A 27,156-nucleotide genomic window follows, 5' to 3' on the forward strand; every position below is an offset into this window, starting at 1 on the left:
CAGGCTGCTCCCGCCTCTCCTCCCAGCCGACCCCAGCCCAGGCAGGTGCAAACGAAGCTCCAAGGCCCGGCCGCCCACGCACACGGCGGCTCCGGCGCGCGCCAGCCCTCCGCAGCCCCCGGAGGCCCTTCCGAGGGTCCCGCGCCGCCCCCCCTTCCCGGAGCCGGGGCGCCCCCCCCCCCCGGCCTGAACGAGGGAGGCTCAAGCAGCCCGTTAAGCGATTTCTCCCTCACTTCGGGCGCACGCATCGACAAGGAAGCTCAATACCTCACGCGGCGCTGGCCTTGGAGGAGCGCACGCAGCCTCCTCGGTCAGACAGCCCCCGCCAGCGCTGCGGCGGCGGCCGACCAGATCCCAGCCCCACCCCCACCCCACCTCTCAAGTGCAAGGGGCCGGAGCTCCAGGTGGAGAGAAAACACTGCCAGGTACTGCCCAGGTCGCCTCCCCCAGGAAGCCCTCCTGGATCCCTCCAGCCAGAGAGGGGGCTGGAGAGGGGCTGTGGGGCGTCGCCCCCTCCCCGGGCGGTGTCCAGAGGCCGAGAGCCTCGTCTGTGTGGCCATTCGCCCAAGGAGCAGGTGGATCTCAGCACAGGCACTCCCAACTCAGCCCCCTGGGGGCCAGGAGTGAGCAGGAAACGGGGGTGGCGGGGGGTTGCGGTGGGGGAGACCCTGTCTGGGTGGCACAGTGGGGGCAGCTGGGCGACTGACCCCGGGGAGGCCACCCTGAGGCAGGCGCTGGGGCAGGCAGGCCGCTGATGGGGGGGAGCCTTGGTCCCAGCTTCAGCACCAAGGACAGCTGCCTGCTCCCCATAGGAGCCAGGACAGCCAGCGCCGGGGGCTCCATGGCGGGGGCTGCCGGACGGCCCCCATGTCCTCCTCATGGGGCCTTCAGAGGCTCCCGGGACCTCCCCGGGTTGTGACGTCCCTGGTGACATGAGCCACGGCCACCCTGGGGCTGGGCGAGGACGCAGTGGGCCTGGGAGGAGGCCCAGCATGGCCAGCACGGCTCGGCCGGACACCAAGGGGTAGGAGCTCAGAGCTCAAAGGAGGCGGTCTTGCCCCTCCCCCAGCCAGACTCCAGAATCTTCCCTGCCGGATGGGGACGGGGGGGGGGGGGGGCTCCACGAAGAATCCACCCAGAGGAAGGAGCCCCCCATCATCCTCTCCCCTGCGGGGTGTGGCTGGGGAGTGGGGGGAGACAGAAAGGCCCCAGGGCAGGGGGGCAGCCGAGAGAGAGAGAGAGCTGAGGCTGGGGGGCGTGCAGGGGGCTGTGCTGGCCGGAGGACGGCAGGGGGAGGGGCCTGCAGGTAAGGCGAGGTCCTCCCAGGAGGGGCGGGCCTTGGCCAGTGCGCCCTGTGCTGGGAAGGGCCCGCGCCTCAGGCCTGGGGGGGGCTCAGCCTGGACAGGAGCAGGGGTGGGGCGGGACTGGAGGGTCTGAGGTGGACCAGAGGGAGCCAGGCACCCCCTCCCTCGCCGCACATCCAGCCCAGCCTCCCCCTCCCAAGTTATTAATTTTTCAGAGAAGAAAACGCTTTTTGTATTTTTTTTCCAGGCAAAATATTGATAATGGGCTTAATGCGCCTTGGCTGCCTTTGTGTGCACCGAGCTCTGCCGTCCCCGGCGCCCGCAGCCCCCCATCGGCAGCCCCCTCCCCGCCCGGAGCCCCCCACACCCGCCCGCACAAAGCCAGACGCTCGCCCGCCCCTCGGTGGGTCGATGCACCCCACCAGGGGAGCGGGGGCTGCCGGCGGCGGCTCGGCCGAGCTCCAGCCTGAAGCTTGGAAATTTCGCTTCCTTTCTCTGGTGGCCACGAGAAGCAGGGAGGCGGGGGCCTGGCGGCTCACTCATTCACTCGCTCGCCTGTGGCCATCGCCACGGGACACCCCGGCCCGCCTCCCCGGGGCTCACACCCTGGAGGCAGGCGGAACAAAGCGGTTCAGGGGAACACACGTCCAGGAAGGGAAACCCAGCAGAGGGAGCGCCCAGAGCCCGGGCGGCAGAGGCTGAGGAGGGGGCTGCGGGGGTCCCAGGGGAGCTCGGGTCCAGCCCTGGGTGGCCTCGGTGATGAGGGGCACGAGCCTGGAGGGTCTCGGACCAGAGCCTGCGCCGGGGTCCCCGCCTCCGCCCCCACCCCCGCTCCCCTTGTTAGGTACTGCTTGGGGGCACCTGAGCTGGGAGCGTGCGCTCGGTCCAGGACGTACCTGAGCCAGACTTCGGCCACAGCCGGACCCCCAGGGCAGGAAGGGGTGGGGGCTGCAGGCGGACGAGCCCCGAGCTCCCACTTCGCTCCTGGGTGCTCTGGGCCTCAGTTCCCCCATCTGGAAAATGGGCACGATCAGAGTCCTGGAAGGAACGGATGGAGAGGGCACGTGGGGGAGGGGCCCGTGGGCAGTGGCTGAGCCGCCTCCATATGGGAGGGCCTGGGTTCAAGTCCTGCCTCGGCTTCTGACCCAGCGTCCTGCTCACACACACCCTGCCGCCCGCAGAGGGGACCCGGGTGGAGCTCCTGGCTCCTGGCCTTGGCCCAGCCCTGGCCATTGCGGCCATTTGGGGAGTGAACCAGTGGATGGGAGACCCTCTCTCTCTCTCTCTCTTTCTCTCTCTCTCTCTCTCTGCCTTTCAAATACAAATCAAACAACAGACAACACAGGTTGAGCACTGGTGGCTCGCATACAGCAGGTGCTCAATGTTGGGGATCTCCACAGAGTCCAGTGCATGTGGACGGCCTCCAGCTCCGGGGTCAGGACCCTGGAGCTGCCCGCGGCTGTGGCCAAGGCTGGGCCGGCCCAGCTGCTCCCTGCACCCCGTCTGCCCAGGGCTCCCGTGGCCGTCGCTGGGATTCCAGTCCTTACGGGGGCTGGGGGACGTCCCTGTGCGGCTGGGGGCCCCTTGGGAGCCGCAGACACCGCAGCACGGGCCTGGCCGTGTGGCCCGGTCAGCAGGGACTCACAGGCCGTCCTGTGGGACCCCAGGACCCCTGCGGACATGGACACGCGGGAAGGTGCGGGTGTCGGCTTCACGGATCCCGGCACATCCTCCCGCAGACTCCGTCCCACCCCCAGCCCAGGGCTAAGTTTCCAGTTCCAGCCCCCTGCTGTGGCCTGGGAGGCGGCAGAGACGCCCACGTGCTGGGCCCCTGCACCCCGGGGGAGCCCCGGATGGAGTTCCCGGCTCCTGGCCCGGCCACGGCGACTTCGGGCATTTGGGAGCGACCCAGCAGATGGAAGGCCTGCTCTGCCCCGTGCCTAGGTAAGATCAGGCACAGATGAGCAGCGGCAGAGCCGTGGGCACGGCCCCTGCGCCGTCCTGTGCGGGAAACCAGGAACAAGGTCTGCAGAGTCTCAGTACGGGCACACTTTAACTGTTGTGGTGTTGTTTTTTTTTTTTTTTTTTTTGACAGGCAGAGTGGACAGTGAGAGAGAGAGACAGAGAGAAAGGTCTTCCTTTTGCCGTTGGTTCACCCTCCAATGGCCGCCGCGGTAGCGCGCTGCGGCCGGCGCACCGCGCTGTTCCGATGGCAGGAGCCAGGTGCTTCTCCTGGTCTCCCATGGGGTGCAGGGCCCAAGCACTTGGGCCATCCTCCACTGCACTCCCTGGCCACAGCAGAGAGCTGGACTGGAAGAGGGGCAACTGGGACAGGATCGGTGCCCCGACCGGGACTAGAACCCGGTGTGCCAGCGCCGCAAGGCGGAGGATTAGCCTGTTGAGCCACGGCGCCGGCCTACTGTTGTGTTTTTTTGTTTTTTATTTTTTTCCTTTTTTTCAAAGATTTCTGTGAAAAGTAGAGTGACAGAGAGAGGAGATCCTCCATCCGCTGGTTCACTCCTCCCACGGCCGCAACGGCTGGGGCTGGGCCAGGAGCCAGGAGCTCCAGCCGGGGCTCCCACGTGGTGCAGGGGCCCAGCACTTGGGCCTTCGCTGCTGCCTGCTGGGGTGCGCATGCGCGGGGAGCTGGCGCAGAAGCGGAGCAGGTGTCACGGACGGCAGCTTCACCCCGCACCCAGGAGGTCGGCTGGACGCGGGCGTGCAGGACGCCCCGGCTGTCCCACAGGGAGCAGCCACGAGCGTCACACACACACCCCTGCAGCCAGCTCTGAGCGGGACCCCGCAGGAGGGGCTTCTGCAGAACGAGACACCCCCCCAAAGGCTGGGGTCACCGGGCCGCCTCAGAATTCTAACCGCCCCTTGCTTTGGGCTCATGCACAGCCCACGCCCTCGCTGCACATGCCAGACTTACCTGCAAGTGTTTCCTTTATTGCATTGCCTGCTGGGGAGCTCAGAGCCCAGCTGTGGCCTTGGGTGGCCACTTCCTCCTGACCTCACTCTAGGCTCCTGGCTCCAGCAGCCTGGCCTCTGGGACGACCCCCCTACCACGCCAGTCATTCTGGACCCCACGCAGGCCGGCCACCGCAGCAGGTCCTGTCTGTTCTAGAATTCTCTGCATAGAAAGCCCTGAGAGCCAGTCCGAGACCAGCCAGGCTGAGAGGCAGGAGGACCTGGGTTAGGACAGGGCCTGGGTTCAGGCCCAGGGCTGCGGGCGCCGGAGCCCCCGGGCACGGACCTGCTCACCTCAGTCACAGCCCCCACTGCGGAGTCTCCCGCAGCTCCCAGAAGAAACACAGTTGCACATCCACAGGCAGAGACTCCCTTTAGTGTGACTGCTGCCTTCGCTGAGGACTTTGTAACCAACGGAAAAAACAGTCTGGGAGGAAAAAACCCACAGGACAGGGCTGGCGCTGTGGCCCAACAGGCAGAAGCACCGCCTGTCACTCGCTACCGGCAGCCCACGTGGGTGCCAGTTCGAGTCCTGGCTGCTCCACTTCTGATCCAGCTCCCTGCTGTGGCCTGGGAGAGCAGTGGACGATGGCCCAAGTCCTCGGGCCCCTGCACCCGCGTGGGAGACCCGGATGGAGCTCCTGGCTCCTGGCCTTGGATCAGCCCAGTTCTGACCATTGTGGTCATTTGGGGAGTGAACCAGCGGATGGAAGACCTCTCTCTCTCTCTCTCTCTCTGTCACTCAGCCTTTCAAATAAACAAAATAAATATTTTTTAAAAACCCACATGAAGACCCCCGGGGAGAGTATCCTGGGAGCGATGGTCCCGTGCGGGCTGTAGCCGCCCCAGCACGGAGGGTATTGGTGCAGGGAAGCCGGGCCCCTCAGGCAGGTCCGGGGCTGGCCAGGGACCCCCCCCCCAGCCACCACACAGCGCGGCTCAGCTCAGCGCCCCCCGCCCAGGCCCTGGAAGGCAGGACCAGGGGCCCAGTCAATGCTTGGGACTGGACTGCACAGGCCTGGGGGGCCGGGGCCCTACTGCGCGCCCTGACCTGGGCCCACTGTGTCTTCCGGGGGCTCAGGGGCAGCAGGCAAAGCAGACACAGCACAGTGAAGGGGGGGGCGGGGGGAGGAGGGGGGGCTGGGGTGAATGCTGACCCCGCCCTGGCTCTGCCCCGCCCCCCGGCCCCTGGGAACGCCAGGTGAGTGGTGGCTACGGGCCCCCGGCGCCTATTAAATCACAGGCCAGGGCCACCCCCTTCCTCACACAGGTAAACTGAGGCCTGAGGCCCTGGGGTCCCGCAGCACACGGCTGCCAGGGAGGCTTAGGGCTGAGCACCCCCATAAAGTGGGGGTGCACCTGCCGTTGCGCCCACAAGCCCGGAACGAGGCCGGGAACGAGGCCACGCGCCCAGGCTGGGCAGGGAGCCGGGCGGCAGGTGCAGGCACCCCGGAGTCCACCCCATAGCCTCAGTTTGCCTGTCTGTGAGATGGGGACCACGCGGACCTCTGCAGAACTTGGGAGGGGGCTGCGGGGCCTGGAAGGGAACCGAGGGGCCGCCCCCCGCCTCCCGCGCGCCTCTGCGTCCTCTGCGAGCCGGCTGCAGCCCCGAAGATCGATGGAGGATCAATCCGAGGCAGGGCTGGGGTGGGCGGGGCTGAGGCGGCCTCTCCTCCCCTCCCCCTCCCTTCTCCTCTTCCTCCTCCCCACCTCCATCCCCTGAGCGCTGCCCAGGGTCCCTCCACTCCCCCACCCGACCCTCCGGGCCACACTCCCTTGTCTTACCCTCGTGGGCAAACTGAGGTAGGGGGCGGGACTGGAACCCTGCGGCGGGCCAGAGGCGCTGACCCCCACCCCCACCCCACCCCCGCGGATACCCCCCGCCGGCCTGGGGCTGGGTCTGCCCCGCCTCCCTGGAAGAATCAGCACCCCGACCCCTCCCCAGTCAACCAGGCGGCCGCTGGGTCCCCTCCCCCGGCTCCCGGCTCCCTGCGCGCCCCTCACTCACCTGCGGCCGGGGCGCCCCTCCCCCACCACCCCGGGAAGGGCGGCCTCCCCGCGGGGATTTCCGTAACAACCCAAACGTTTTGTTTTGTTTTGTTTTGTTGAAAGCGAGGAGGGGGAGGGGGAGGGGGGAGGGGGAGGGGAGGGAGGGGAGGGCGCGGGGAAGCCGGCGGCTCCCTCCCAGCCGAGGTGCGGGGCTTTGTTATCCGCCGCGGTTCCGAGGGGCCCCGGGCGCGGGCCGGGGAGGGGGCGCAGCCGCATTTGCAGGAGGCGCGGGGCGGGCGGCGGCCCGAGAGGGAGGAGGAAGGGCAGGAAGCGGACCCCAGAGACCCCCGAGCCGCCCCCACCCTTGAAGAGCCGCGGGTGCCCTCTGCGGACCCGTGAGAGAACCAGGCCGAGACGCCGCAGCCGGCCCTGCGCAACCCCTGTCCCCGCGCGTCTCCGCGCACCCCTGGCCCTGCCCCCCGACTCGAGGCCGCGATCTGGACCGGCGGACGATGGGCAGACGCGCGACCCTCCCGCCCTGGGCTGATGGACGGCGTGGGCGGCAGCGGACGGAGGGCCCGGGGGCCGGCACCCCCTGCACCCAGGCTGCGCCCCGGCCGCTGATCCTCCCCCAGGGGCGCCGCCGGGTCCAGGCTCTGGGGCCCACAGAGCCCCTGCCCCCCAGGATCCCGCTGTCCACGCAGGAGCTTAGCCGGGGTGGCCGGGGAAGCGAGCGCCGCTGGACACGGGGCCTCGCAACAGGTGGCGGCCGCCGCCCCCCGCGGCTCCGCCCACGGACCCGAGGGCGCCCCCGCTGCGGCCGGGCCCGGCCTCACAGCACCCGCCACCCAGTGTCCTCATCGGAAAAGTGGCCCCGCCCCCTCCCGTCCCCTCTGGGTGCCCAGCCCTGGGCCTGAGAGGTGACGCTGCCGCTGAACAAAGACAGCGGGCGGGTTCCCTTCCTGTACAGCCAGACCCGCGCGCACACGCATGGCCAGGCAGGCACACGCACGCACGTGCACACGTACACACATGCACAGGCAGGCACACACGCGTGCACATACACACAGCGCTGGGGGAGGGGTGGGGTCACTGTGCACCCTGGACTGGGGCGGGGGCTGCTCAGCAGGTGTCCTTGGGACCTCCCCCCCCCTTACCACCCAAGCCTGGCTTTGTCCCGCTGTAGCTCCTGGGACACTGGACAAACATCGCCTAAGTAAGGCCGTGAAGTGGGGGCGGAGTTAGCGCTGGAATCCGGCCCCACCCCCTCCCCAAATTACAAGACGTCTCCTCACCCCTTACCTGCGCCCCCACAGAACTCCTACACATCCTACACAACCCAGCCTGAGGGGCCCTTCCTCCAGGAAAAGAGACATTGTCACACATGCCCCCCTCCCGTCCTGATCACAGGGGGTAGGGGTGACTGCGTGGCCCCTGTACGCCCCTCCCCACAAGCATGGAGCTGCGGAGCCGGTGCAGGGGCTAAGGCGGCAGCTCTAAGCCCGTGGTGGCGAGGGGGGGTGCGCGCGTGCACGGAGAGGTGCCTGCCCATTGCCACTGCCAGTGGATTCTGCCTGGGGAGCCCCAGCCCCTCCGCCCAGCGCCCAGAGGCTGGGGCAAGGATTTGGCCTCAACCTTGGGGCTGGGCCCTTCCCTCCCCACCCGGCCTGACGGCGGGAAGAACCCGGGCGCTAGGCAGGAGAGGGTCTCCTGGGGGCGGATCCTCCCTCACGGCTGGGACCTGGATGTCCACCCTCGGGGGAGGGGTCCTCCCCGCACCCCCCTCCCTGGTCGTCCTGTCCTGAGCTCCCAGGGATGCCCCGGGCAGCCACAGCCTCCCTCGGGCCCCCAGCCTGGGGTCTCCGGGCTCGGCCCGCCGCCTCTCTGTCCCCAGCGCTGCAATGAGCACTAAATACACACGTTTGCATTTTTAATCTTCAAAGAAGCCCCCCTTCCCGGAAGGGCGCCGAGGGTGCTGGGGGGGGGCTAAGAGCGCCGCGGGGGGTCGGGGTCCGGGGTCCCCCGCGAGCTGCCAGGGGCCGCAAACCTCGCGGAGGGGGCGGCGGCGGGGCCCCTCCGGAGCGCGGCGCCCGACGCGGGTTTCGTGGCTCCGGGAAAGCCCGGGGTCCGCGCAGCCAGCGGGGTCGGGGGCTACAGGCGTCCTCGGGCCCCCAGGCCGCTCCGGGTCCCCGCCTGCGCCCTGCCCCCCGCACCGGCCTCAGTCTCCCGAAAACGGCAGCGTGCGGTAGGAACAGAGAGGAGGGGTCCGGGCGGGCGTGGGCAGAGCGGCCGTCCCCGGCCCAAGGCCCCCAGGGCGGCTCCCTGGAGAGGGTCGCGCGCACAGGAAGTGAAAGCTGCGCAGAGAAGTGGCGGCGGCCCGGACCCCTCCATCCCCACCTCCCGGGAGCCCCTCCACCCCGGCTGTCCCTTCCTACGAAAGCGAGGCGCCAACAGGCTGGTGTCGCCAGACCCGCCCCAGCCGGAGGAGGAGCGCGGTGTCCCCCAACTCCTGGGCTCGCCCAGGCGGAGGAGTCCTGGCCGCTCCCTGGCCCGGCGCGGCCACCCGGCCGCGGTACCCGGGCGCGAAGGAGCGCGCTGTGTGCCGAGAGCGGCGAGGGTTCGATGGAAGCCGAGCGCCGCGGCGGGGGCGCCGGAGCCCTGGCGGGCGGGGGATTGATCAGGCTCAGCTGTCGCCCAAGAGCCCGCGGGAGCGTCCACCCCGCGGGCCCGCGCTGCCCCGGCGCCCCTGGGTGCGCGCGGGGGACCCAGGACGCGAGGCCCGCCAGGGGCGAAACCCCAATGTCGCGGCATCCGGGCCTGGCGCTTGCAACGTCCCCGCGCCCACGTCGGAGAGGGGGACCTCCGGGCGCGGTCCAGCGGGGACCCCGAGGGGACGGAGGAGCCCGGCCACTCCCGTCCCAATCTGGGTCAAGTCCCCTTACCCCGCCGCATCGAAGGCGGCAGCAGCAGGCAGTGCGGGGCGCGGGCGCACGCGCGTGAGATTGGGGCGGGGGGCGGAAGAGGAGCGGGCTCGGGTCTCAGCCTGGAGGGGCGCCGGCGGGGTCACTGGTCGTCCCGGTTCATTAAAACCTTGCTCGGATACTAGGGGGAAGGGGCGCGCCACGCAGGGGACTTTCGATTCCGGGGGAGACGAATGGAACCCGAAGCTCGGCCGCGGCTCTCGGAAGGGCCCAGAGGCGGACCCGAGAGGGAACGGGGCTGGGCACTTCCGTCCCGGGGAGAGCCCAGAACCGCACGGCCGGCGGGGTGTGCTCTGAGCCGAGACAGCGGGCGGTTTATGGAGATGGAGGCCAGGAACTGCTCGCTTCCTCACCCCGCCCCGGGTCGGGGTCGGGGTCGGGGTCGGAATCAGGGCCGGACCGCCTCTTGGATTCGCGGGTCCCCGAGGCGCCCCCGCTGGCTCCCCCCACAGCAGGGCCGAGCCCAGAGAGGTGTGTGGGCGCCCGGGGCAGCCCAGCACGGCGCGCGGATGGACGCCCGAGGCGCAGGCCCCTGGCCGGGACACTGAGGCGCAGGTCTCCAGGGGGTTCCCCGCTGGAGTTCGGCCGACCCCTCCCCCGCCGCAATTTGCCTAATGACCCGGGGTGGGTGGGGCCGGAGCTGCCGGCCTGCTCCGCGCTTTTCTACTAATTACGCCAAGGCGCGGGAGGGGCGCGGGGCTCTGCGGCTCCGGGGGTCTCACTCCCTCCTAGACCCGGCGCAGTTTTGCAGTGCGAGCGAAATCCCCTCCCCTGGGGAACCCAAGACCCCCAGCCTGAGGGAGTTCAGGGAGGTGGCTCCAAGTCCAGGGGCTGGGGAGGGGTCGGGGCCACCTTGGGGGGGGCGGGTCCTGGAGCAGCAAGGGTCCGCTTTTTCCTTTCAAAATGGATGCTTTGCCTGCTACAAAGGCTTCCAGGGAGATGTGAACGAACGGCAGCAAACAGACAGGGGAGCCTGCCCCCCCAACTCGGGGCTGCTGGGGCAGAGCCCCTGCAGCCCCCTCCCCTGTGGGCTCCCTTGAGCCCCGGATGCTATCATTTGATGGTGGCTGATTGATTTCTGCTCTTAATTATCTGTGATGGTTGGAGGTTGGGATTGGGGGGCCCGGGCGTGTGGAGACGGAGCCCCCCCACGCCTAGGAATCAGCCTCCGAGGGGACGCTCCTTTGTGTCCCACCTGGAAGACGGGTGAGCCTGGCGCCCAGACACCCAAGGACCCGGACTTGTGGGGAGGGACGCGGGAAAGAGGGGCCAGCTCTGCCAGCCACAGCCCTGAGGGAGGTGGGACGTCCTCAGGGGAAGCCCCCTCCTCTCTTGCTGTTCAAGGCGCCCAGTGTGTGCCTGGTAAGCCTGGTAAGCAGTCGGCGCTTACTTAGTGCTGAGCTCCAAGCACCAAGCCAGACAGGGGTCCTTCTGGGACTTGGGTCTCCGAGCTGGGGGTCCAGGTCATGCACCTCCAACCCTCCGGCCCCTTGCACGGAGGAGCTGAGGCCTCTCCAGGAGGACCTCACGTTCCAGCCCCTGGGCCACGGCTGCATCTCAGACGGGGAAACTGAGGCGCAGGAGGCCACCCTCCCTGACACTAGTCAGACTCTCCCTGCGCAGTCACAGCCACGAGGTGCGGGGGTCACCTTGCCGGCCTGGGAACAGCGGGGAGGGGCTGCCCATTGTGCACGGGCAGGGGGAGTGGCTCCCTGACGGTACCCGCACCTGCCCCTGGCTCAGGCCCAACAACTGGATCCCATTTCCTGGGGGGGACGGGGGGGGGGGGCCTGGGGAAGCAGGAAGGGGCTAGGGCTGAGCTGGGTTCCCACGGCGCCCCAGACCCTCATCCCTAAGGGGTGGCATCCTCCAGGCCCTGGCTGGGGCACTTCAGACCCACCCCCCCGACTCTGACTGCACCTCTGCCCCCCAGAGGGGTCCTGTCCCCCTGGGGGTCCCTCATTTACCCCACTTCCCAGGGGTCCCTGGGCCCTAGAGGAGACCCTGGACCACAGGGACCCTCAGCAGGGTAGGGACACTGGCTCGGGGACGCCTGCGGGTCAGCCCCGGGCTCCTGGCGCACTGGGCTGGAGGGGGCTGCGAGGGCCTGGGACTGGGAAGTCCTTTGTCCCCATCCTCAGGCCGGGTGGTCTGTGGGTATCCAGGAAACTGAGGCTGGGGGCACCCCAGAGACAGCTGCCCCTCTGCGGTGAACACAGGGCCCTGCCTCTGCCCCACTTCCTTCCCTGCGGCCTGTGGGGAGGGGGCTGCGACTCCCGAGGCGAGCGCGGCGGGAGGTGCACGTGGATCCCGGGTGTCCCCACATTCCCGCGCCTGGCCTCCCCAGGGGCACCGGCGGCAGGCGGGCCTCTCTGGAGAGGACTCTGGGGGCAGAGGCGAGCCCCCCCAGCCCGTCGGCCCTGTGGGACGGCCGGCCCCGAGTGCGCGGGCCAGCGCAGAGGCGGGGGGCCCCCAGAAGACCCGAACTCTAGCCGCCCCCGCCCGCCCGGCGCTGGAGGGGGCCGGGGCGGGCGGGGAGCTCGGCGGCGGCGGGAGCGGGTGGGCGGGGGCGCTGACGTCAGACCCGGGCCCGGGCGCCGGCGGCCGCTCCCCCGCCACATCCTGGTGGCCGCGCTCACAGCCGGGCCGGGCCGAGCGCCGCGCAGCTGGGCAGCCTCGCGCGCAGCCACCGGGAGCGGGCGGGAGCCATGCGGCGGCCTTGAGCGCGCCGGGCGGGCGGCCGGGCATGGAGCTGAGCCTGGAGAGCCTGGGGGGCCTGCACGGCGTGGCCCACGCGCAGGCGGGCGAGCTGCTGAGCCCCGGCCACGCGCGCTCGGCGGCGGCGCAGCACCGCGGCCTGGTGGCGCCTGGGCGCCAGGGCCTGGTGGCCAGCATGGCGAGCCTGCTGGACGGCGGCGGCGGCGGCGGCGGCGGCGGCGGGGGCGCGGGGGCCGCGGGCGGCGCGGGCGGCGGCGCCGACTTCCGCGGGGAGCTGGCCGGCTCGCTGCACCCTGCCATGGGCATGGCCTGCGAGGCGCCCGGGCTGGGCGGCACCTACACGACGCTCACGCCCCTGCAACACTTGCCCCCGCTCGCGGCCGTGGCCGACAAGTTCCACCAGCACGCGGCGGCCGCGGCCGTGGCCGGGGCGCACGGCGGCCACCCCCACGCGCACCCGCACCCGGCGGCCGCGCCGCCCCCGCCGCCCCCGCCGCAGCGCCTGGCGGCCAGCGTGAGCGGTAGCTTCACCTTGATGCGTGACGAGCGCGCGGCGCTCGCCTCCGTGGGCCACCTCTACGGGCCCTACGGCAAGGAGCTGCCCGCCATGGGGTCGCCGCTGTCGCCGCTGCCGCCCGCACTGCACGGCGCCCCGCAGCCGCCGCCGCCGCCGCCCCCCGCCCCCGCCGCTGGCCGCCTACGGCGCGCCGGGCCACCTGGCCGGGGACAAGCTGCTGCCGCCCGCCGCCTTCGAGCCGCACGCCGCGCTGCTGGGGCGCGCCGAGGACGCGCTGGCCCGCGGGCTGCCCGGAGGCGGCGGCGGCGGTGCGGGCGGCGGCGGCGCGGGCGGCGGCGGCGCCGCGGGGCTGCTGGCGCCGCTGGGCGGGCTGGCTGCTGCCGGGGCGCACGGGCCGCACGCTGGCGGCGGCGGCGGCCGGGCGGCGGTGGCGGCGGCGGCGGCGGCGGCGGCCCCGGCGCGGGCGCGGCGGCCGAGGAGATCAATACGAAGGAGGTGGCGCAGCGCATCACGGCGGAGCTAAAGCGCTACAGCATCCCGCAGGCCATCTTCGCCCAGCGCATCCTGTGCCGCTCGCAGGGCACGCTCTCCGACCTGCTGCGCAACCCCAAGCCCTGGAGCAAGCTCAAGTCCGGCCGCGAGACTTTTCGTAGGATGTGGAAGTGGCTTCAGGAGCCCGAGTTCCAGCGCATGTCGGCGCTGCGCCTGGCAGGTAGGAGCCCGGGCGCGCCGGCTCGGGGCTGCCCGGGGCGGAGCCGAGCGGCAGCCGGGCGCCCAGGTCCCCGCCTCGCTCCCGGGTCCTGAGCCCCCTCGCGGGAGGCCACCCTGCGGTTCTGCGCCCTTGCCTTTGTACCGTCACCAAAACAGAGAGGGGTGGTGGGGCGCTCCCGCCCCCAGGCGCCTCTCCCGCCCCTGCCTCCCGCCCCTGCGGGAAGAGGCGAGGGGCCCCCGGTGCCTTTTAGACCGCTCCCCCCAGCCGCTCTTGGGATGTCTTATTGTGTGTGGGGGGGGTGCATGCGCGCCCGCGCTGGGTGCTGGTCCCCAGACCCGCCGCTGCTGTCAGCTTGGGGTGCCACTGCGCTCCTGGTGAGAAGCCGTGGAGAGCGAGCGCGGAACCCCCAGCCCTGGGCCACCGAGCGCCTGGCCCCGGTGCGCGGGACGCTGGCGCCACGGCCGCCGAAGCCCGGCTGGCGCTCAGCCCCCGCCGCCTCTTTGTAGCTCGGCCCCTGCGATCAATAACCCCCTCCTCCCCTCCGGCCGCTGGCAAAGGTCACCGGAGAGGGGGCGGGGGAGGGGCGGCCGGGGACCCTCGGTCAGTACCGCCGGAGGCGTCGCTCCCCCGCCGAGCTGCACCCACCGGCAGCCCTATTGCCGGCTTCCCCCACGGTGGGACCCGCGGGTCTCTGATGGTTTGTTCTCTCCCCTCTGCCCCTCCTCATCGCCCCCTCCCGTGTCTCTGCCTCTCTCTGTGTCTTACACTCAGGCTCCAGCCCCAAGGGGACCCCCGCTGCCTCCCCCCTCCCAGCTGACAGCAGCTGGAGCTGCACCTGCAGCGGGTCCCGCCCCCGCGTCCCGGTGCTGTGGGGGTGCAGGAGGGGCCCCTGGCCGGGGCGGAGGGGGTCTTTCCCCGGTGGTGCTGGGAAGGGGGCTGTGCGCCCCGGCCACAGGGACAATAGCAGCCTGGAGCTCTGATCGATCGATCGTCTGCGCGCACCGGCAGGCGGGGAGAAGGCAGGGTCCCCCACCCCGCCCCTGGGGCAGAGGGGCACCGGGTGGCTGTGTCGTCCCCGTCCAGTGCCCTCAGGAAGCTGCACCAGCAGGCACAGGTCAGTGTCCCTGTTCTGCAGAGCCTGGGAGATGGGCGGGGAGCCACCGCCGGGGGTCTCAGACTCCCCACCGGGCAGGGGGAGGAAATGAATTGTCTCTTATGTGTAACAGGAAACTGACAGCCCAGGGTGCCCGGGGACACCCTAGACCCTGCTCCCGGGCCGGCGTGGACAGAGAAGGCCCCCTGTGCTCTGTGAATCCCATCCCACCAGCCAGGGCGGGTGGGGGTCAGCACCACGTACCGGCAGCCGTGCCCTTCTCCCCGAGGGGTCAGCAGGGCCACAACCCCCCCCCCCAGGCGACAGGTCCTAGGGGGAGGGGGTGCTCAGATAGAACTGCAAATGGAGAAACTGAGGCCCACAATGGCGGGGGCGCCGCCCACCACCCTCGACAAGACCCTGCCCCTGTCTGGGTCTTGCCAGTGGGCTTGGGGACATGTCCCCAGCTCGGACTCCCATGGGGACGCCGAGGGCCGAGTGATCAGGCGAGGCCTTTAGTTCCGGTGGCCGCGCAAATGAGGAGCGGTTAAGTGGCGGCAAATCGCGGCGGTTAGGGGAGGCGGCGGGGCGCGACCCGGCTTGGCCGCAGCCCCCAGCGCCTGTGGGTGCCAAGGTCAGAGAGAGAGAGAGAGAGAGAGAGAGAGAGGTGGGTGGTTCCATCCCCCAGGGCGGGACTGCCTGCCTGTCCCGGGCATAGCGAAATTTGCCATCTCCCCAGACGAGGACTTTGCCGGCCCAGGCCTGGCCGCTGGTGCCGGGGCCAGGAGGCCAGAAGGAGAGAGAGAGGGAGAGAGACCAGAAGACAGAGAGAGAGAGAGAGAGAGAGAGAGAGAGAGAGAGACGGGGGAGGGGAGGGCTCTCTGGAAGACCCTCTGCCTCCCAGCCCTGCCCGGGCCTCCTCCCAGCCGTCTCCTTCCCTCCTGGACTGCAGGGCAGGGAGAGAGAAGGGGAAACCAGACCCGAGAAATCCGGCCCCAGACCTCAGAGACCTTCCCCCCCCCACATGCCTCAGTTTACCCGTCTATGAGAGCCCAAATCCCCAGCCCAGGGCCCTCCCCTCCCCCCTGCCTGCAACAGTAATTACGGGAGAGGGGTTGGGGGCAGGGCGGTCGATGAATCCGAATTACCGTGGCCGGGTCGATAGCCCCGGCTGTCTTCAAATACGGTTTAAATTGCAAACTCCAAGAAAAAGTGTTTTTTGTATCTGATCAGATATATATAATGACGGGGCGGCAGAGTAGGGCCACCCAGCACCTGGCTCCGAGGTGAGCCAGGAGCCCAGGACAGGGAAACTGAGGCAGGGAGGCCCCCAGGGCGCCTTGGGTGCCCTGAACCAGAGCAAGTCGCCCTCAGGCCGAGGCCAGAGCCGGGGCCAGGGGGCCCCCCCGCCCCTGCAGGCTCCTGCCCCAACCTCTGCTGGCCAGAGCATCACCGGACATCCAGGGTGGGCAGGGGTGGGGTCGGAGTCTGCACGGACTGGGGAGGGGCTTCGTGTCAGCAGGGGCCGAGGGGGGCCACAGGGGCCGAGGAGGGCAGGGCCTGAGGTGGGGGCTGGTGGGATGGCCGAGGGGTCCGCCCCTCACTCTCTGGAATGCCCCCCTTTCCGGCCGGCTACCTGAGACCCACAGAAGGGGTCCCTGGTCTCTTAGGAGTCAGGGACACAGAGGCAGCTTTGGTGCAGTGAGGAGGGGCCGGGCGCCCTGGGAGCCGAGGGGCCGAGGAGCTAAACGCCTGGAGGTGGGGACAGAGGCTGGGGGGCCGAGGCCAGCAGCTATGTGGCCCACGGGGGCCCAGGGCAAGAGCCTCGTGGGCACACGGGCGTCCCCATCTTCTCCTGGGAGACCCTCGAGGTCTGCTGTGCCTGGGGAGCCAGGCCAGAGGGACAGTGGTGCCTAGGAGAGAGGCAGCGGGGGGGAGGGACCGAGTGGATATCTGCTTCCTTTACCCCCCCCACCTGTCTCCCCAAGTCCCCCCCCAGAGCCACCCCAGCGCCAGCCGCCACCTCCACGCTGGCCTCCCAGCTGCTCCTGGAGCTCCTTACCCCTGTGCTTAGCGACTGCCGGGGGAAGGCGGCTCCGCCGAGCACCGGAGAGCTTAGAGCCGCTCCCGGCCACAGCCGAAAGTGGCCGAGCCTCAGCTCTGCGCCCAGGGACAAAGGCTGGGCCTGCAGGCTCTTTGTGTGTGCCAGCAGCCGCCCCGCTTAGCCAGGGGAGCCGGGGCTGGTCTGAATCAAGTTTTTAATTAAATATGGACCCGGATCAATACTGAGGGCAGCACCTGCGTGAGGGGAGAGGTCGCCTGGGGCCCCCTCCCGGCCCCTGCAGCCTCAGTGTCCCCTTGGCCAAGGGGACACTGGGAGACAGGACCCCCTTCCTCAGGTCTGGGCAGACGTAGGGGCCGCGGGGACCCCCAGCCCTACAGAGACGCCCCTGTCCCGCACTGCGCGCACCAGCGCCCGCAGCCGGGGGAGGCGGCCAGGACGCAGGACCCCGCCCGCACCGGTGGGGTCTAGCACAGGGAGGACCCCCCCCCCCCCAGCAGCCCCGGCTCCCCCAGGGCCCAGCCAGCAGCCGCACAGGTGGGCACCCCCCCCCCCGAGGCTCCCGCCAGGCCTCCCTGGTGCGGGGTCTGGGGCGCGGGATAGGGCCGGACACGGCGGCCTTCCCGTCCAGGGCCGGACGCTCTCCGTGCGCGCCCGCGCCGCTGCCGTCCCGCGGGGCCCGCGCCGGTCCACACGTGCGCGCCGGGCTCTGGGCAATCCCGCAGCCCGCGAGGAGACCGCGACCGCCGCGCCACGCACCCGCCGCAGGAGCGCGGGCCCGGCTGGGGCGCCTTCCGCCCCGGCCTCCCTCGGCCCCTCCAGTGCGGGCGTGGGCGGCGCGGACCAGGGCGCGCGTCGGGAGCCGCCAGCGCCCCTGTTCGCTTTCTCCGTTCCTTCCTTTTTTTTTTTTTTTAATTTCTCTACGCTGCTTTAAACAATTCTGTAGCATTTTTAAATAATTCTCGGATTTAAGAACAACTTTTATTTATTTGAGAGGCAGACAGACGCGTCTCCTCCACTGGTTCAGTCCCCAGATGCCATATGCGGGAGCCGGGACTAAGGACTTGAACCCAGGAGGCTGGCATCAGGAGCCCCCCCCCCCCCGCCCGGGGAATCGAACCCAGGCCTCTGAGGGGGACACACCCTCGCCCAATTTCCAAGTACGTTTTATAAGAAAAAAAATTGTTAAATTAATCTTTTTAGCAAATAGAAAAAGTGAGACACGGAGAGACAATGTTCCAGCTGCCGGTTCACCGCCCGGCGCCTCTTCCGGGTCTCCCAGGCGGGTGCCGGGGCTGCCCGGCTGCCTCCCAGGGCGTGGTTAGCCGGGAGCTGGATCCAAGCAGAGCCGCTGGGGGCTGGAGCCGGCGCCCGAGGGCGGATGCGGCTCGCCCCGGGGCGCCCCGTCTCCTCCTGTAGCCCCCTTTCTGTCTCTCCTCCCCCAGCGAGGCTGCAACAGGTGCGAATTCTCCCTCTCCCGAGGTGCACGGGAGCCGGCGCGGGCGGGGTCTCCTGCGGCCGGCGGCCCTCGCCGCGGGGCGGGTCTCTGTGCGCTCAGCTCCTCTCCCAGCCCGCCGGGGTTGCCTGGGGCCGTTCCTGGTCACGGGGCTGCGGTGAGCAAGGCTGGGGTGAATCACCTCGGACCGGTGACTTTATCTGGGGATTAATTTCCCAATCATGGAGATGCTGGCGCGCCCCCCTCCCCAATCCCTCTTCCTCTGTCCCCTTATCAGTGGTCCTTTTCCTGCCGTCTTTTTCAAATCAATTTCCAACTGCTGACCGCTGGCTCCCTAATGTCTTTTTAAAAAGCAAAGCGTTGTGCGAGTGCGTGCCGCGTGTGTGTGTTCATGGGCGCCCGTGTGCACCTGCCCAGGGTGCTGGTGGTTGCTCCTGGACACTGACCCCCGCCCCTGCCCCGACACCAGCCCCCAGGGTGGGGCAGCTCCAGGTGAAACCGTGGGTTTCTGCAGTCGCTGATAAGTCTTTGAAAGGCGCAGAACTGATTTGAAAACGTGGCCATTAAAATCCCATCAGGGGAGGCTGGCAGGGACCGAGGGAGGCGTCTCGCCCAGGCTGGGCTGGGGCCCAGGTGAGGTGGGGGCAGGGCAGGCAAGGGGAGGAGGGGGAGGAGGGACAGGGCAGGGCAGGGCCTCTCTGGGTCCTCACGGGCGTGGGGGCAGAGCAGAGGCCTAGCTTAGCACCCCCTCCCCAGAGAAAATCCCCACGGGGTGGAGGTGGACCCGCGGGATGGAGGGACGTGCTCCCGGCACCAGAGGGTCAGCGCCAGGACCAGCCCCGGGGCAGGCAGGGGGCGCTGTGCCCCACATCTGGGCCAGGCAGCTGGCGGCCGGGCAGGACGCGTTGCCAAGGTAACGCCATCATCCCAGCCGGAGACCAGGCCGCGTATCGAACTGTCTGAGCCGGTGCAGGAGGTGGCCGGGGATGGGGCCCAGGGCTCTGGCTGCCGCTCCCTCGCTCTCGCCGCCCCGGGGGTAGGGGGGCAGCACAGAGAGGGACAGGAATGGCCCCCGGGGGGGTTGGGGGCACTGCACAGCGGGACAGGAGCTGTGCACATCCTCCCCCACCCGCCCCGACGCTTGGACGTGGCCCCGGGTTCCGCCGCCACTCCGCTGTGTCCCCGCTTGGCATGAACCCAGGCCACCACCTCCTGCCCTCGCTGGGAGCCTGGTCCCAGTGGCCGCCTTCCCACGAGTCCACGCGTGCTGGGCGTGACGACTCCCAGATCGAAGTCAGCAGTGAGTGAGCGCCCAGCTGTGCCCCGCCCCATCCCGCTCTGGGCTCCGCCCCCTGCGCACCTGGGGCTGCAGGACCCTGCTTGGCCCCCTGCACCCCTGCACCCACGGGGCCTGAGTCCACCTGGTGACCAGCGCGCAGGTCTTCACAGACACGGGTCTGCAGCCCTCAGCCGGGGCGGCAGCTCCCCAGGTGCCAGCAACACCCTCCGTGCCGCTGGGGTCTTCTCCCACGGCTGTGCCGGCCCCGGTGGCTGCCCACACTTCCTGGCCCAGCCCAGCCCTGGCTCTGCCTGTGGTTTCTGTGGTCTGGGCGGGTGTGCCACACAACCCCTGCTGCTGTAGCCACAGGGGAGCGCCCGGCAGGTGGACGGGCGCCCAAGCGTCAGCTGGCGACAGTGCGGGTCAGGGGCACCCCCGAGCCAGGCGGTCTGCACCCCACGGGCCATGCTGAGGGGGCAATGAGAGGGGGAGACGGGTGGAGGGAGGGACGGGGAGGGAGTTGGGGCCCTCAGTCCTGCCCACTGTCCGGGGTGTGGCCGGGGTCCCCCAGCACCTGCGTGGGGGAAGTGTTTAGAGTTGGAGCAGCGCAGTTCCCGCCTGTGGACCCCGTGAGCATCTTGGGCTCCATGGGAGTCCGCGGGGAGGGAGCGGGGGAGGGGCTCCGCGGCTGGGACAGCCCAGTTCCTGGCCCCTGAGGTCAGCCGCTCCACCCCTCCCGTCTCTGGGCAGATCCCAGGAGAGACGGTCAGGTCAGGGCGTGCCCAGTGCGGGGCTGGGGGGCAGGGTCCACCCGGTGGGGGCCTCAGAGCGGGGCTTTCCCAGCGAACCCCGCCCCCAGCCGGCAGAGCCGACTTCGCGGTGGGGGGGGGTGCAGCAGCCGGCGAGGGGCAGGGGCAGGTGCGCGCCCCAGGCGGTCTGGACCCAAAGCACATTTGTCTGGAGCTTGAGGGTCCCTGCGACCTTACCTCATTTTGGTCCCACATCGCTTCTGGGGCTGGGGTGGGGTGACGCCCTCTGCTGGATGCAGCAGGAATTGCAGGGGCGGCCACCGCTGGGGTTGGGGGTGGGGTGACCCGACACCTGTTAGGTGTTGTTGGAGGAGGCAGGCCTGTGGCCCAGGCATTAGTGCTGCCGCTGGGCGCCCATGGGCCGGCTCAGATGTGGTGAGGGCCCCAGTCTCTCCAGCCCCGGCCCCCGGCCCCGATCTCCCAGGAGACGGGGAGGGGAAGACACAGGCTGGGGAGTGCAAGTGCTGTGGGAGAACAAGGGGAGGGGGAGTCGCAGGGCTCAGCGGGGGGCCGGGTGGGCCTCCCAGGAAGGTGAAGGCCCTGAGGGCTGACTTCCTGGGCCGTGCCGTGGAGAGGGGGGCAGGCGGCCTGGAGGCGCTGGGAGCCCCATGGTGGGACCTGGGCTGAGTCCCCTGTGTGGGATGCGTGGGCCCAGGACGGCTTCAGGGGTGCAGGTGTCAGAGCAGGTGGGGGTGGCAGGAGGGGGCTGCAGTCACAGAGGGTGCAGCTGACTGGGGGTAGGGACAGTGGGACGCAGGGAGGGAGGGAGGTGTGGCTGATGCACTTCCAGGAGGGGAGGAGGTGCAGGAGGGGATGGGGGGGATGGGGGAGATGGAGGGATGGAGGAGGAGATGGGGATGGAGGGGGTGATGGGGGATGGAGGAGGAGATGAGGAGATGGAGGGGGAGATGGGGATGGAGGAGGTGATGAGGAGATGGAGGAGGAGATGGAGGGGGAGATGGAGGAGGAGATGGGGGGATGGAGGGGGAGATGGGGGAGGAGATGGAGGGGGAGATGGGGATGGAGGGGGAGATGGGGGAGGAGATGGAGGGGGAGATGGGGATGGAGGGGGTGATGGGAGATGGAGGAGGAGATGGGGTGGGGGGATGGAGGAGGAGATGGGGGAGATGGAGGAGGAGATGGAGGAGGAGATGGGGGAGGAGGTGATGGGTGGGGAGGTGGCTGCAGTGCGGGAGAAGCCGTGTGGTGGCCATGGGGTCCCGTGGACACGTGGCCTTCATGGCGGTGACCTGACTGGTGACCTGCTGACCGGGCACAGGTACCCGGCTCCCTCTGCCCCAGTTCTGCGCCCTTGACCCGGCCCAGCGTGCACTCCCGTAAAAGGGGCTCCTCGCACAGGGCCCCAGGCCCTCTGGGGCGGGGCGGCCACCCTGGGGGCGTTACCTGCCTCCCATCCCCCCTCGTGGGGGAGGGGAGCGACAGAAGCGCTGGTGGTGAGCAGCCCGGCCAGCGCAGATCGATCGGCCGTGAGGCGCTGTAATTAGATTGAGCGCCGGGAACCTCTTTTTGCTGCGATCGACAAAACGTGAAGTCCCCCCCTCCCCCAGCCTCTGCCTCTGGGCTCCCTGGCGCCATCTTTCCCCCTCCCTCCTCTGGGCCAGAGCTGGCTGGGCTACCCTGGGCCAGTGTCTGACCCTCTCTGAGTGCAGCTGTCGGGCCGTGGCACCGGGGCCTGGCCAGCTCCCTGCGCGGCCCCTGTGTTGCCGGGCCCTGAGTGCGCGGCAGGTGCATGGTGCGAGGCTGGGCAGTGACGGGGGTGGGGGGAGGACGCGCATCTCCTCCTGCTCCCAGGGACTCCCAACTCCAGCCGGCCCGGGAGATGTCTTTCCTCTGTCCCTCAGATGGCAAAGGTGGTTAACCCTTCTCTCCGCGTCTGTTTCCTGGGGAGATTCGCTTAACTTTGTCCTGAATCCCTCCTTACGCTGAATTCTTGCTCTTTTTTTAATATGTATGTATTTATTTGAAAGGTTACGGAGAGGCAGGTGCAGAGAGAGAGAGAGAGAGAGAGAGGTCTTCCATCCGCTGGGTCACTCCCCACATGGCTGCAACAGCCAGGGCCGGGCCAGCCCGAAGCCGGGAGCCAGGAGCTCCATCCGGGTCTCCCACGTGGGTGCAGGGGCCCAGGCACTTGGGCCATCTTCTGCTTCCCCAGGCGCATTAGCAGGGAGCTGGATAAGAAGTGGAGCAGCCGGGACTCGAACCGGTGCCTTAACCCGCTGAGCCACAGCGCCAGCCCTGCCATCACTGGTGTGTGATCCTAAACCAGGAAACAAGCGATTAGCAGCTCGGCGGATCCCCCGCCAGGGCGCACGAAGCTCCGGAGGTAGCCGGGGAACCTGCTATGCGCACTGCACTGCACGGGTAGCCCTGCTGTGCGCGCGCAAGCTCACTCCTGGGGTGACCGTCGCCGGGGCCTGGGGGCTCGGGCCTGGTGTGGGGAGGGGAACGGAGGCCCTGGCCAGCGCGGGGCCGCCCCTGGCTCACCCGGAGTGGGGGTGGGGGCGGGTCGCGTCCGCCCCGCGCGCGGCGCTCACCCGCGGCCCTGCTCTCCCCCGCGCGCGCGCAGCCTGCAAGCGCAAGGAGCAGGAGCAGCAGAAGGAACGCGCGCTGCAGCCCAAGAAGCAGCGACTGGTGTTCACCGACCTGCAGCGGCGAACGCTCATCGCCATCTTCAAGGAGAACAAGCGGCCGTCCAAGGAGATGCAGCTGACCATCTCGCAGCAGCTCGGCCTGGAGCTCAACACCGTCAGCAACTTCTTCATGAACGCGCGCCGCCGCTGCATGAACCGCTGGGCCGAGGAGCCGGGCGCTGCGCCCGGGGGCCCGGCCGGCGCGGGCGCCGCCTTCTCCAAGGCCTAGGCGCGCCCCGCCCCGCCCCGGGCCCCCAGGGGAGGGGGCACCGGGGCCGGAGAAAGAGGCTCCCCCGCCCCCAGCCTCGGTTCCGGACGCGCGCGGGGGTGGGGGTGGGGGGGCCCTGGCGCTCCCTGCGTCGTCTCCTTTTAAAGCGGGTTGAGAAGCACACACAAACCGGGTCTACACTAAAGGGATTCCAACAATCACTCGCCCCCCTCCCCTCCCCGGGAGCCCCCAGCCCCGTCCCCGCCCCCTCCCCAGTTGCCCAAGCCCAGGACCGGCGGGACCCTGACGGCGTCCCCCCACGCCGCCCCGACGACCCCTCCCCAGCGCCAGCCCCCCACCCCGGCGGCCAGGACCCCCGTGCCAAGAATCGCCTGCCTTAACGTTCGCGGAGGCGGCGGCCGCGCTCAGCCCTCCCGCGCGGACCCGCAGCCGGGGGGCAGCTCCAGACGGCCCCTCCGCCCCCCGCACTCCTGCCAATTCACTTTACCTGTAGGCACCTTGACGGACGGCGAGCAGTGCCAGGACAGCGCGGGAGACCCCGGCGTCGGCCTCCGTCCCCGCGCGCGCGGACCCCGGGTCGCCGCCCTCGGGGGGGGGGGGGGACGCGCACAGCCCCACCTCCTGCCCTCATGGGCGCGCAGCCTGGAGACGCGGACGCCGAGGAAGGTGGGGGCTGCCTGTTAACATTTCTTTGCCAAAACCAAGAACTGTGCCGGGGGCAGGGGTCCGAGAGGACGCGGAGCCCTCCGCGCCTGCGCGCCCCGCGGGACTGACGGCCGCTGGACCCCGCCGCCGCAGCCTCCCCTCCCCGAGCCCCGCCCTCCAGGTAAAGGCTACCTCACTCTAACTTCACGTCTGTGGTTGGAAAATCACACCTGATACCAAAGACCCCCTCCCCAAGGACCCGACTGGATGCGAAGTTCCCTGCCTCCGCCCCCTCCAGAGAGAGAGAGAGAGAGAGAGAGAGAGAGCGCGCGCAGTGAGTTCGATGAGTGCCTTTCTCCTGAACCAAAGAAGTGTGTGGAATGTTCTCTGTCCTTATCGACTCGCTCTGCTCCAGGCTTTTGAGAAACCCGAGCTGAATGATGCTTCTAGAACCTTCTGGGGGGGGTGGGGCAGGATCCTAAAGTGTAGAGTCCCCCTTCCCTCCCAGCGGCCAACCCTCCCCAAACTCGCAGACACACAGGTGCCCTCGCACACACACACATGCGCACGCGCACAGACTCGCACGCACACACATGCGCACGCGCACACAGACACACACAGGTGCCCACGCACGCACACACACAGGCGCGCACACACGCTCACTTGCATGCTGCCGCTGCAGGGTGGGGGGAGGCGTGCAAGCCCCGTCCCTGCCCCACGCCCCCCAGCGGCCTGCTCTGGGCAGGGCCCAGGTTTTAACTTCTTTTAAAATCAGGCGGGAGGAAGTGTTGGAACCTGCAGGGCTGGCGCGGCGGTCCGCCCCGTGCAGCCCACAGAGAATTCTCAGAACCCCGGCCCGGGCCGCCGCAGCGGGCGCAGGGCCCGGCGCTCTCGGGCGCCCTCTGCTGGCCGAGACCCTTACAGCCCAAGCGTCGGAGGCCAGGGGTCCGCTGCTGTGTCCGGCTTGGGGTGGAGCCCTTGGTGGGACATTGTAGCGACGAGCGAACGCGCTCGGGGCCCCCCAGGCCCCACCGCCGCCCGAGCAGCCCCGGGACCCCTGGCTTCTTCGCAGACCCTCCTGTCACGCACGCACACAGGCATGTGGGCATGGCCGTACAGGTACACGCACAACACACACACGCACCTGCCCCTACTCCCCACCCAAGCTAGGCCAGCCCCCCCCCCCCGCCCCTTGAGCTCCCTTGGGTCCTCTCCTGCCTCCCCCAGCCCCCGCCCCAAGCAGGGAACACCCACCCCCAGCACAATCCTTGGAGCCTTTGCAATTTCCTCTGAAATACCTCAAAATATTTAATGTATAGTTTATGTGATTACAGAAGAGAAGTCCTTAGCTAGTTTTTGGAACACGTGACTTGAAGCTTTATACCGTGAAATTATAATTTTGCAGACCATGGCCGGTGGTCCCTTCGACGAGTTCCGTGGGAGACATATTGAATGTCAGGCCGGTGGGGGGCGGGGCCACCTTCTCGTCTCCGGCTCGTCTGTCCCGTGGCCTGGAGTCCTGTCTGATGAGAGTATTTATTATTCTATGTGTTCTGCGTTCAAATGTAATTTAAGAGAAAAAAAGGAAAAAACTGTTAAAAAAAAAAGATGGATTTGATTTGCTGCATGGCTAAGGAGCTCCTGGAGCTGCTGTGGGGGGAGGGGAGGGCGGGGGGGGCCAGTCCATCGCATCTGTGTGTGTCATGCGTGGTCCCTGTCATGCGTGGTCCCTGTCACGCGTGGTCCCTGCTGTTCCTATGTTGTGCTGCCTGCCCAGCGTCTCTGTGGCCAACGCACGTTGTGTGGCCGCTGCAGGTGGGCAGGCAGGGCCCCCACCTGGGGAGGGGTCTCCTCCGGCCCCCTGCCCCTCCTCGTGAACCCCCAAGTGTCTCGTGCAGTGGACACCGACAATCAGGCAGCGCCAGTCTTGTCCCCGCCGCCCCTTGGCCTCCGGGGGCCTGGGCTGGACGCGAGCTCCCCTTCTCTCCAGCCTGCGAGGGAGGCCAGGGGTGCAGGCCTCTCTCCCGCCCACTTTGGGGCCCCCAAAAACCACAAAAGGGAGTTCTGGGACCTTGTCTCTCTGCCTGTGGCTTTGCCAGCTCACCCACACACATGCTCACACACACACACACACACACACGGAACAGGCTGGGTAGCAAGGCCCTGGCGGGGGACGTCCGCCCCCCAAGCCCCCTGCAGGACAGAAGCCCACCCGAGGGCCAGCAGAGTGGGGGTGCCCGGGGGCCTGGCTCCTTGCGCGGCCCCCCCCCAAGTGGCTCCAGTGCAGCGGGGCTGCCAGGCCCTCCAGTGTCCAGCGGCCCCTGTGGACCAGGGTCGGTCCCCTCGGGAGTCCAGGAGCGCCCCAGAGAGCTTGGAACCCAGGCTGCATGTCAGGGGAGGGGGCGGCCTAACCGGGTCCTCCAGAGCCCCCCGCCCCCGCCCCTGAGCTCAGGAAGGGAGGCCCTCCCTGCCCCCACCCCCGGGCGACAGGCTCAAAAATGGAAAAAAAAAATCATCGCATTGTTAACCATTGCTGTGCTGGGTTTGCTGTTCTGTTTTTTCCTTGAATAAATTATTTTCCAGTCACGCACCTGCGTGTGTGTGCGTGCTGGGTGCGGGCGGTCGTGCGAGTCGCTGTCGGCGGCCCCTCTCGGCTCTGTCTCCCCGCCCCCCGCCCCGGGTCCCCGTGCGCATCCGCGCCGTGCAGGTCGCGGGACGACGCCGTCGGTGCCCGGCGCTTTTCTGTTCTGAAGCGCAGGACGGTTCCTCTGAGGAGCGCGGGCGGGCGGCGCGGGGAAGGGAGCCGCGGGGCGAGGGGTCGGCAGGGCAGGGGCGGCGGCGGGGGCCCTCTGGGCAGGACGGGGCGCGCTCCGGGCGGGGGCAGGGCAGGGGCGAGGGCGCGCTCTGGGCAGGGGCAGGGCGGGGGCGCGCTCTCGGGCAGGGCCAGTGCCAGGGGCCCCGCTCTGGGCAGGACGGGGCGCGCTCCGGGCGGGGGCAGGGCAGGGGCGAGGGCGCGCTCTGGGCAGGGGCAGGGCGGGGGCGCGCTCTCGGGCAGGGCCAGTGCCAGGGGCCCCGCTCTGGGCAGGACAGGGCGCGCTCCGGGCGGGGGCAGGGCAGGGGCGAGGGCGCGCTCTGGGCAGGGGCAGGGCGGGGGGCGCGCTCTGGACTGGGGCGGGCGGGGGCGCGCTCTCGGGCAGGGCCAGTGCCAGGGGCCCGCTCTGGGCAGGACAGGGCGCGCTCGGGGCGAGGGTAGGGCGGGGGCGCGCTCTGGGCAGGGGCAGGGCGGGGGCGCGCTCTGGACTGGGGCGGGCGGGGGCGCGCTCTGGACTGGGGCGGGCGGGGGCGCGCTCTGGTCAGGGCCAGGGCCAGGGGCCCGCTCTGGGCAGGACAGGGCGCGCTCGGGGCGAGGGTAGGGCGGGGGCGCGCTCTGGGCAGGGGCAGGGCGGGGGCGCGCTCTGGACTGGGGCGGGCGGGGGCGCGCTCTGGGCAGGGCCAGGGCGGGGGCGCGCTCTGGTCAGGGCCAGGGCCAGGGGCCCGCTCTGGGCAGACCGGGCGCGCTCCGGGCGGGGACTGGGCAGGGGCGGGGGCGCGCTCTGGACTGGGGCGGGGCGGGGGGCGCGCTCCGGGCGGCCCGGGGCCGGCGGAGAGGCTGTTCCGCGGTGGGCCCCGCCTGGCACGGCGAGAGGCGGGCGCGCGGAAGGAGGCAGGCAGGAGCCGCGCGAGCGTGAAGAAGCCCTGGGG

General features: G+C 69.8%; 1 protein-coding gene across 1 annotated transcript; it reads left to right on the forward strand.

Annotated features, from left to right (window-relative positions):
• Positions 1-11,990: 11,990 nt before the first annotated feature.
• Positions 11,991-22,770, forward strand: ONECUT3 (one cut homeobox 3). The gene is given in 4 exon segments (XM_062184945.1): positions 11,991-12,632; positions 12,634-12,882; positions 12,885-13,191; positions 22,478-22,770. Coding segments are annotated over 4 exon segments (1,491 nt in total).
• Positions 22,771-27,156: the final 4,386 nt, after the last annotated feature.

The sequence above is a fragment of the Lepus europaeus genome, unplaced genomic scaffold (assembly GCF_033115175.1).
Source record: "Lepus europaeus isolate LE1 unplaced genomic scaffold, mLepTim1.pri SCAFFOLD_105, whole genome shotgun sequence".
Classification (NCBI taxonomy): Eukaryota; Metazoa; Chordata; class Mammalia; order Lagomorpha; family Leporidae; genus Lepus; species Lepus europaeus.